Source organism: Lepus europaeus, chromosome 16 (genome assembly GCF_033115175.1).
Source record: "Lepus europaeus isolate LE1 chromosome 16, mLepTim1.pri, whole genome shotgun sequence".
Lineage (NCBI taxonomy): Eukaryota > Metazoa > Chordata > Mammalia > Lagomorpha > Leporidae > Lepus > Lepus europaeus.
Genome location: NC_084842.1, coordinates 28,080,518 through 28,090,712, shown reverse-complemented (window position 1 = coordinate 28,090,712; position 10,195 = coordinate 28,080,518). Strand labels below are relative to the sequence as shown.

Sequence of the window (10,195 nt, the reverse complement as noted above, 5' to 3'; positions counted from 1 at the left end):
AAGAGACCTGGAAAATAAGGTAAGAGCAGCAGAGGACGCTACCGGGACTGAGAGTCTGGTCGTGAAAGAGCCCTGGGAGCTACCAAACGGCCCCTCTGAGAGGCGGGGCAGGGGACCCGGACAGACAGTGCGCAGAGCCTTCCCCCAGCATGTTGAAACTGGTCCACAAAGGCCGCCACCTTTGAGCCCTGGGCAAAGCACAGAGCTTGCGATCTCAAACTGTTCTCTGAGCATGAAAACATATGTAGTGTGCTTCACAGACAACACAGAAATGACAGAAATGGAGAGTTAAGCATATAATTACAACATAAAACGAACACACTTCTGTGCGGCACATCTTAATAAGATTTTAATAAAATTGGTAAGGAGCCAAATTACAAAATGCCCTAGAATATGGAGTACGAAACCTCAGAGACAAAATAAAAACTCATGAAAGTATAAGAGCACTTTAAAAAGGTAATAATCTTTAGGATAAAGAAACCATTTCTGCAGCAGAGGTCCTGAGCGAGCTTAATAAAAAATTAAATGAGATTAAAGACAAGGTGCACAGGCCTGCAGTCCCCAAGCCCCGGTGATTAGGAAGCTGATATTTACGCAGACAAGGCGCAGCGCCAGGAGCCAAGGAGCGTGGAGGAGTGCCAGCCACCAGCAGCTCCATCACCAGCAGCCTCCAGGGGCGCAGAAACCAGTGTTCCTCGCGGAAATGAGGAGTGCCTGCAGGAGGCCCCGCCCCTGCACGCAGGCCCCGCCCCAGCCACACCTCTCTCAGCTAGCTGTCTCCTCTGGGAACAGCTCAATGTCACAGCTCCCGAGGCCCCATGGAGGGGTCTCTTCCTTGTGGCGGGGCAGCAGGCACGGAGTAGGTACTTCCGGCTCGGGGAGGCGCCCGGCCTGGGGCTGAGGTCCGATGTGAGCAGTGGCGGCCCCCCGGGGCATGGCGCTCATGCTTCATTTGGGCCAGATGTCCTTGCTGGTGTGTGGTGCATGCACACAGCCAGCGTCACTCATCTGTCCGTCTGTCCCTCAGCAGTGGGGCGGGGGACAGATGGCCGTGCCCCTCTGCAGGGCCCCTGCCCTGGCCGGCAGGCCCCAGGCTCCCTCCATGCCACCTCCATGGGTCCTATAGCAGAGGCAGAGTCCGTGCGCCGCGAGGGACGAAGGGAGATTTGAGGCTTCACGTCCTGCAGGCTTTCTGTCCGCTCTCGCCGCGCTGGCTTCAAGATGGAAGGCGTCGGCAGCTCCTTAGAAGGGGACAGCCCCCGTCTTCTGGCGTTTTAAAGAGATGTAACTCATTGAAGCGTCTGACTCGGTCTGCTGTTAATTGAATCAAAGTCGATGACAATCTTGCTGCACTTGGGTGTGAATTTCCTAAAGATAAACAAATACACAAGCAATATAAAGATATTATCCAGTGAGCAGGCAGAGCAATTTGCTTACTTTGGCTTAACCTGTATTCTCTGTGTGGAGAAAAGAAATATCCCGGGACTCGGCTGACACTCGCTCTACGTGCACCACACGGAGAAACATGCGCCGGAAACACTGAGCTGGACACGGATGCAAGGGGCGCTTGGCCCATCTGTGCTCCGGCTACCTGAGTTCAAGACTGACCCAGACTCAAAGGCCTTCTAACAAGTTAGTCACACAACAGGACATGCAAGCACTACTTTGCCCATCACTTACTTCTCTAGGAAATTTCTAGTCAGCCTGGAACTGCTTGAAAGTAAAAGTGCATTTCCTTTTGCTTCTTAGCCACAGCAAAAAAACACTCATATAGCTTAAGAGGTTAAGCTTAATAGCTTAAAATCATGCTCCAAAAATACAAGCGTAAAATAAACCCATTATTATTTTTACTCATTAACTTTCAGTCATTACTACTTCTATGGCAAATACAGTACTTGGGGATTAGCCACTTTTTTTCTAATCAGTCAATAAGAGAACGTGTACATAATTTGGATTGTAAAATCTCACAAGGCTCAGTTGAGTTTGAGAGACCTATGTTCCTGAGGATGAGCCCGTGGGGCTGGGCCTGTTACCCAGTATTACAATCCCTCCTGTGCTGATCACAGTAGAGCTTTGAAAAGCTTCACAGTCTCAAAAGAATTCTCTGCCATGAATCAAAGGCGGCTGAATTTACTTGCAAGCAAAACAAACCATCACAATATCTGCTCAGCAAAGGTAATCATAAAAAGCCAAGACTTTGAATCTCAATTTAAAATGTTGCTGGAGAAAGAATTCCTGGTGTTTCAACCCGGCAGGTTACTTTATCCTGAATTTTCTATGGCACAGTTTTTATATTTGTAAAATTTACAACGGTTTGCTGTTAACTATTACAAAACTTGTGAGGGTTTTAAATTTCTTCCTGCTTGAAGCCGGTGCTGTGGCGCAGTGGGTTAAAGCCCTGGCCCTGAGCGCCAGCATCCCGTATGTGAGCCGGTTCAAGACCTGGCTGCTCCTCTTCAGATCCAGCTCTCTGTTGTGGCCTGAGACAGCAGTGGAGGATGGCTCAGGTCCTTGGGCCCCTGTACCCGTGTGGGAGACCTGGAAGAAGCTCCTGGCTCCTGGCTTCAGATCAGTGTAGCTCTGGCCATAGTGGCCATCTGGGGAGTGGACCAGCGGATGGAAGACCTCTCTCTCTCTCTCTCTCTCTCTTTCTCTCTGCCTCTCTCTGTAACTCTTTCAAATAAATAAAATAGATCTTAAAAAAAAAATTTCTCCCTACTTGAATCATTAGTGTAAGCCCCAGAAAGTTCCTGATATTAAAGTGCAGTCATTAAACAGATTGTCTTCAGATGGCTTCTGTCACAGCGCTTTAAAATCTACCCCTAAAATAATCTCTAGATCCTTATGCAATCACATTTCCGAAGACACTTCCAAGGGTGGAAGTCGGGCCTCACAAGGAGAAATTCATCAGCAGAGAGGGTCAAAAAGGTTTCCCCATCAGCCCCTTCGTATGGCCCATTCCCCCAGGGCTGCCCTGCTTACCTGAATGCAACCCCAGCCATATCAAACATGAGCCTCGCCGCTGTTGTCTCATCACTGTCGTGGTATTTGTCAGACATGAAAATAACTTCTTTTATACCTTGCAAGGCAACAATGGGAGCCTCATTAGTATCCGCACATCCAGATCCCGTCAAAGACACACAGAGGCAGATGGAGCCCTCGTCATGGCTGTGATTAATTACCTTTTCCGAGTGTGCTGCAGACAATGTCCAGTTACTGAAATAGGGGAGTGTGTGTATCTGCTGCTTTCTAATACAGCAGAGGGTGGATTATATTTAATCTGCCCTCCAGTCTTTATGGCTTCGTTTTTTTTTTTAACAATTACAAAGTGAAAACATGTCAAGTAGTCAAGCTTTGATCCGATTAACAAATTTTCTTTCCTTCAGGTAATCAAATGTTTTTATTCACAAGGCAACTACTCTAAACTCAGAAGGCTAATGGGGGGAGCACAGGCTGGAGGCCAGTTCAGAGGTAAGAGCCTATGTGCATGGCTTTCCAGAAGTTCAGCCAGCTCTGTGGATGGCAGACCTATCTCCTCCCGAACTCACCAGCACTGACCTGAGGGCCCGGCCTTGCAAGGGACAAGGAAGCCGGCCCAGAGAGCATGCACCGCTCTTCCCAGGCACACACCGGAGGGCGGCCGAGGACGGCACAGCAGAAGGACGCAAAGCCAGCAGCCCGCCCCTGCTGAGTGCTGTGGGGCGGGTGATAAACAGCCCCTTTAAACCACACATCCGGCTCGACAGGGTAAGTCTCTAAATCTCACACCAAGAGTTTTATGGAGATAAAGGACAGCTGAATCTTTGATGTGACAGTTGGAAAAAGGTAAGATGTTCAGAATACAATGCTGTAGATTTATGGCAACTGTAACAAGAAAAACTCAAAGTAACCATTTGAGTCTTGTGACATTTATATGCAAAAATATGTTTAGATCCTCAAATATCTTCCATGTATTAGATACAAATTAAAATTTCATATACAGACTCCCAGCTGACCTTGTTTCTGACAGAAGTTCATTTCTCTCCCTCCCCTCTAATCTATGCACAATATGTCAGAGAATAGTAAATTGACAGTAATTATATGCAATGCCTGTGTTGCTTTTTGGCAGCTTGCAGTTTAAAAAGTTGCAAACTAAATTAAAAACATGCTAAGAATCACAGAGGATGCAATTAGTCTTCGCATACCTGGCACCATTCAAAAACAAAACACGGGGAATATCTTGCAAAGTTGATAGTGCAATTAATTTAGATCTAAACAATAGCAATTTAAGATCAAATGCATCTGCAATGAGCTACTGATGAGCAGGCAGCGATGCAAATGTGACAAATGGCAAGGCCTGGTTCCTACCTGCCTGGATGATGAGCTTAGCGCACTCGTTACACGGGAACAAGGCGACGTACATACTGCAGCCTTTCACATCAGCAGAGTTTTTGTTCATGATGGCATTCAGCTCCGCATGGCACACTGCAGGTGTGAAAGAGACAGGGCAAAGCTCAGACTGCAGCTCACGCTCACGGAGAATGTATCAAGTGGTAAAGTATTCCATCCACCCCTCTCTAACAACATTCTGGGGTGCAGGTAGGATGTTCAGAAAGTTTGTGGAAAATGCATATTACGAAAAAACTATGCATGGATTTCAAAATTTTCCTGCACCAAATAACTATTTTTAAAAATATTTATTGAGGGGCCGGCACTATGGTGCAGTAGGTTAACGTCCTGGCCTGAAGTGCCGGCATCCCATATGGGCGCCAGTTCAAGATCTGGCTGCTCCACTTCCATTCCAGCTCTCTGCTATGGTCTGGGAAAGCAGTAGAAGATGGTCCAAGAGTGCTTGGGCCCCTGCACCCAAGTGGAAGACCTGGAGGAAGCTCCTGGCTCCTGGCCTCGGATCAGCACAGCTCCGGCTGTTGCGGCCAACTGGGGAGTGAACCATCGGATGGAAGACCTCTCTCTCTCTCTCTCTCTCTCTGCCTCTCCTCTCTCTGTGTAACTCTGACTTTCAAATAAGTAAATTAATTAAAAATATTTATTGTATTTATTTATTTGAAAAGCAGAGTTACAGAGAGAGAGGGAGAAACAGAGAGAGAGAGATCTTCTACCTGCTGGTTCACTCCTCAAATGGCTACAACAGCTGGGGATGGGTCAGGTTGAAGTCAGGAGCCAAGAGCTTCATTTGGGTCTCCCATGAGGATGCAGGGGCCCACACAGTTGGGCCTTCTTCCACTGCCTTCCCAGAGCGTTAGCAGGGAGCTGGATCAGAAGCACAGCAGCTCAGACTCAAACTGGTGCCATTATAGGATGCTGGCACTGCAGGCCATAGCTTAACCTGCTATGCCACAGCTCTAGCCCCCAAAATAAATATTTTTAAACAAATTTATTTATTTACTTATTTGAACAGCAGAGAGAGAGAGAGAGAGAGAGAGAGAGAGAGAGAGAGAGAGAGAGAGATATCTTCCATCTACAGCAAGGGCTGGGAAGGCCAAAGTCAGGAGCCAGAAACTCCCTCCAGGTTTTCCATGGGTGGCAGGGACTCGAGTACGTAAGCCATTACCTGCTGCCTCCCTGGTGCATGAGCAGGAAGCTGGATCAGAAGCAGAGGTGGGGCTTGATCTCAAGCACTCTAAAATGGGACGCAAGTGTCCCAAGTGATAGCCTAACCTGCTCCCCACAATGCTTGCCTGAAAATAGACATTTTTTGCTAAGATCGAGTGTAAAAATTTATTTGAGAGGCAGAGAGTGATACAGTGAGAAAGAGCATGCCCATCCTTTACTCTCCGATGCCTGTAACAGCCTGGCAGCAATGCTGAGGCAGACAGCTAGGAGCCAGGAAGGCAGACCAGGCCTCCCACATGGGTGGCAAGGACCCAGTTTCTGGAGCCATCATCACCATGAAGCTGGAGTCAGGAGCCAGAGCCAGGAATGAACCTCAGGTGCTCTGATTCAGGATGCAAGGGTCTTAATCTCAAGGCCAAATGCCCATCTGTAATGTTATCTTTTAATTCCATTTTCCATGAACTTTTTGAAGTACCCTCACAGAACAGACTCAATTAAAAACAAAACACTGACTAGAAACAGCAAGTGCTGAGAATTTCAAAGGAGGGCCATGTAGTCTGACTGGCTGGTGACCAGGAGGGAACCCATTTACCACAGCTGCCCTTGGTCTGCCAGCACCCAGAGCGGCTGAGGGGCCAAGGTCAAGCACCCTTACCCACCCTAAGCACAGCACTGGCTCAGCGCTCCGTAAGACCCTGGGGCACTAAACTTCCCCCCATAAAATGGCTCATTTGTTTGTTGAGATGCACACACAGGGATATTCACTGTGGCCGTTTGGAGGGCACGGAGCAGTTTTAAGAGCTAGAGAACCCAGAAGCCAAGCTGAACATTTCTACCCTGAGGGAGCCGCTGTACCTCGGTTCTCAGCCTGCATATACACAAGAATGCCAGCCATAGCGCTAGTCTGACTTTTAAAAGGAAACATTCATGTTCCTGATGGCAATAAAAGGCAAGGTCCTCATACACTGTCCCACTTCCCCAACAACCCCCAAATGCTGATCCAGGGTCATCCTAATTCACCAGGCTTCAAGGTCAAAGAGGACACTGCCTGTCTCATCCACGTCCTGGGCTTCCTGTGGCCAGACACCCCTCCTGCCTGACCCATGATGGGCACTGCTCCTCATGGGACTCACAGCACACACTTGGTCCTGAATCCCTCACCCTGCTACGGAGGTTTCTGTAAGGCCACCTGCTATCCTCACTGGATTTTCTGAGTGTTATTATATAAAAACTGGATGATAAACTACTTATGGTTGCTGACCTGCAAAGTTGTCTGTATCTTAGAAGGCCCCAAGGAGCTTCCAAAATACTGAGTATCTGTGTCCTGAATCTGGCAAGTGCAACCGTCTGGGGTGTGTTCTGGGCTTGGGCAGCCAAGCTGGGGCAGCACCGCCCCCTGGGCTCCCCCAGGTTCCCCAACACTGCTATGCACACAAGGGTAAAGACGTTTACTGGCTGAATTAATGCATGAGGCCCTTCAAAGATCTCCCCTTCCCTCTCCAATCACCAACCTTGCAAACTGAACACCTTCCCCCAGGCGTTTTGAGGCCTTCAATCAACAGCAGCCTAAAGTCAGCTCTTGTACATTTTGGTCACCACGGCCTCACTCAGTCAATGCACATTTCTTGAGATGCTACTCGGTCAGACAGACGATGACCTGGCCCAGCACCCTCGGCCACCGTCCTGTTTTGCGGTGGCCCTGCAGCGATCCTCCTGCACGTGTGTGTGCCCCGCGGCAGCTCTGCAGGGCTGCAGGCAGAGGAGCTCCTTCAGTAAACAATAGTGTGTACGTCCTCATTCTTGACTGCGAACGCCACGCATTAGGGGATCTTGGTCGTGGGAAATGGCATCTCAGGAAAAGCTAAGAAACAAACAGGCTGCACAGATCACAGCCCCTCCGAGAATAATCCTTGCTGGCCACAGTGGGTCCTGAGCCACAGCCTCTCAGACTCGCTGGGAAGATGTGAAGAGACAAGACGCAAAGGCTCCGAGATCAGGAAGGGCTGAAGGGGCCAACGGGCCCTGGCCCTGGGGAGCCTACCTCGCCTCTGTCCCCGGCGACCAAGGTATTTGGCAGCTGGGGTGAACGCCGCCCGGTGTTAATGACAATTAGATGTAACTGTTCTTTTACTTCCCCCGTGGGGCAGAGCCAAGCCTTCCAGGTTCTTTGTAACTCCCCCAGAGTCTAATGCAGTGCTGTGAACATAATGGGTGTTAAATATTTACTGAGTGAATAAAGGAGGAAGTGCAGATTCCAATTACTGACGGTGACGTTGGGACAGAGAGAGTCCTCTTAAATTCAAATATCAAAAATACGCTTTCCCAGCTAACAGTGATTTGTTCTGATTCTGCTGGTATCAGTATTCTGATGTACAGCCTCTCTGATCTGTTATGAAACACCATCACGGTGTTCTCCTTTGAATCTCAGGGCACTGTCACACTGGCTGCGGATATCTTCCTCTAGTTCATCCGAGGCATCTGGGGCAAAATTTCACACTGTAGGCCTGGACTCATTAGTGAGAATTACCACATGAAAAAGACTCTCTTGGGCAGCACCTGACATCCCTGTATAGACGGTGGTTTATACAGAAATAACACCCAGGATTATAAGCAGACTTGCTTTCTCTTAACTTAAATAAATAAATAAGTAAATCACAAGGGGAAAGTAGCAAGCTCCTTGTTAAAAGAAAGATGAGGTGTGTTCGGTGATCTGAACAGCAGTGTGGTGCAGGCATGCCCAAGACAGTGCACAAACCACAACCACACACGCGCCAAACTCAGCAATGACAAACACAGAACTCCAGCGTGCTGTCTGGAGAGTAAGGATCAAGCCCTCGCTGACTTATTCCTGCACCCCTTCCACACCCACTCCCCTCCACCAGCGCCCCCTAAAGCACAAACCCTGTCTGATGGACACCAGCTTCCCTGGTCAGCACCCAAAGGCTGGAGGGCAGAACACCCAATGCAGCCGACACCTCACTCCGACTTTTGTAACGCCCCAGGCCCCCTCCATCCGGGCCTGGAACCTGCCTTCACCTGCTGGCCTGACACTGGCCTCTCAGATCCAGGACCCTCATAGTCAGCACAGCCCCAGCTCCCAGCTGCCCTCGGAAACCTCCCGCATGCGCCGCCAGGCCTGCTCCATCTGAGGAGACAGACTGTCCACAAATGGGAAACTGGGGCGGACCAACGGGACAACCGTCCATCCAATTTGCTGAACGTGGCTCAGAGTGGAGCCTGGAGACTCCTGCACTGGGACCAGCCGTCCACGCTGATCCAATACCAGGGGACAGACAGTGCTGTGACAGACCACCCAGGGCACCAAGCCCTGACCGGTCCAGCCTGAGGCCAGGCCAGGCACATTCTCCTCTGGACTTCCATGTGGCAGGGGAGCAGAGAGAGAGCTCTGCAACACTAAGGTTCGGAAGCCCACTTGGCCACCTGGAAGTCCTAGGGCCCTCAACAAGGTACACAGGGGCTTTCAGTCTGCACTCCCACCTAACCAAAATAAAACAATCTTTAAGATATCAATGGCAGCCAATTTCCAGCTTCTTCCTCATGTTTCCAGTTTCGTCCCTCAATTCTCCAGAACAGCTGACCTTGTCCAAAACAAGCTCTCAGTAAGAATACAGGAGCCTCGTTCCCGGCTCCCACTGCCACTGTCCGTTCCCCGGCTCCCACTGCCACCGTCCGCCAGCGCTGGCTGCTCCCTGCTGCGTTTTTCTTCTTCAAATGTGCACCCTTAGTTTCACTCCTCAGCATTTGAGGTCTCTTTTTTTGTTATTAAAAGATTTATTTGTTTGAGAGAGAGGGAGAGACAGAGATAGGTCTCTCATCTGCTGATTCACTCCCCAGATGGCCTCAATGGTCCATGCTGGGCCAGGCCAAAGCCAGGAGCCAGGAGCTTCTTCCAGGTCTCCCAAGTGGGTGCAAGAGCCCAAGCACCTGGGCCACCCTCCTCTGCTTTTCCCAGGCCAGTAGCAGGGAGCTAAATCAGAAGTGGAACAGCGTGGACTCGAACCAGCACTCATATGGGATGCCGGCACTGCATGCAATAGCTTTACCCACTATGCCACAGCACTGGCCCCAAGATCTCTTTTCTTCTTCAAGATGAAATCATCCTGTGTGCAACTACCATCCTTCTCTTTCATTAAGTGTCTCCTGACTTCGTAATGTAGATGTAACCTCTGGTTTTCTCTCAAAGCAGGTTTTTCCAACTACAAGTCATGCGCTTGGTCAAGTTATAACTAGGTTTTTGTTTGTTTCTTTTTGAGTTAAACTAAGAAGGGCAGAGATCAGGATGCACCCACGCGGAAGGTTAAGTACTGCTGTGAAAAACTACATCCCAGGGGCAAGCTGTTGGCTAGGTCATCACGTAAAAGGTTTGCGAGTCACTACCCCAGGGCACCTGGCCTGTCGCAAGCTGACAAACCTTTACAGTCCGTGCTTTTGTTAAAAAGCTCTGAGCTGCAGTGCCTGCCAATTTCGACAGTGTAAATACTCTCACATGACCAATCTGAAGTTCTCAGCCTGCACAATCGGTTGTGGGAAGGGGCAGGAGCGAGCTCCCTCACACCTCTGGGTGGCTGTATCATTACCCAAACCCCAAGCCTCTTTCTGGTTGTCATCGCTGGACTCCTGT

General features: G+C 49.5%; 1 protein-coding gene across 3 annotated transcripts in view; it reads right to left on the bottom strand.

Moving 5' to 3' along the window:
- Positions 1 to 307: 307 nt before the first annotated feature.
- Positions 308 to 10,195, bottom strand: part of DCTD (dCMP deaminase) — a 32,360-nt gene continuing 22,472 nt past the window's right edge. For all 3 annotated transcript variants that reach the window (XM_062213357.1, XM_062213358.1, XM_062213356.1), the window contains exons 4-6: positions 4,348 to 4,464; positions 2,983 to 3,079; positions 308 to 1,368 (exon numbers count right to left, since the gene is read on the bottom strand). In XM_062213357.1, the coding sequence (XP_062069341.1) occupies positions 1,290 to 1,368; positions 2,983 to 3,079; positions 4,348 to 4,464 (293 nt within the window). In that variant the 3' untranslated portion in view covers positions 308 to 1,289. The remainder of the gene's footprint in view (positions 1,369 to 2,982; positions 3,080 to 4,347; positions 4,465 to 10,195) is intronic.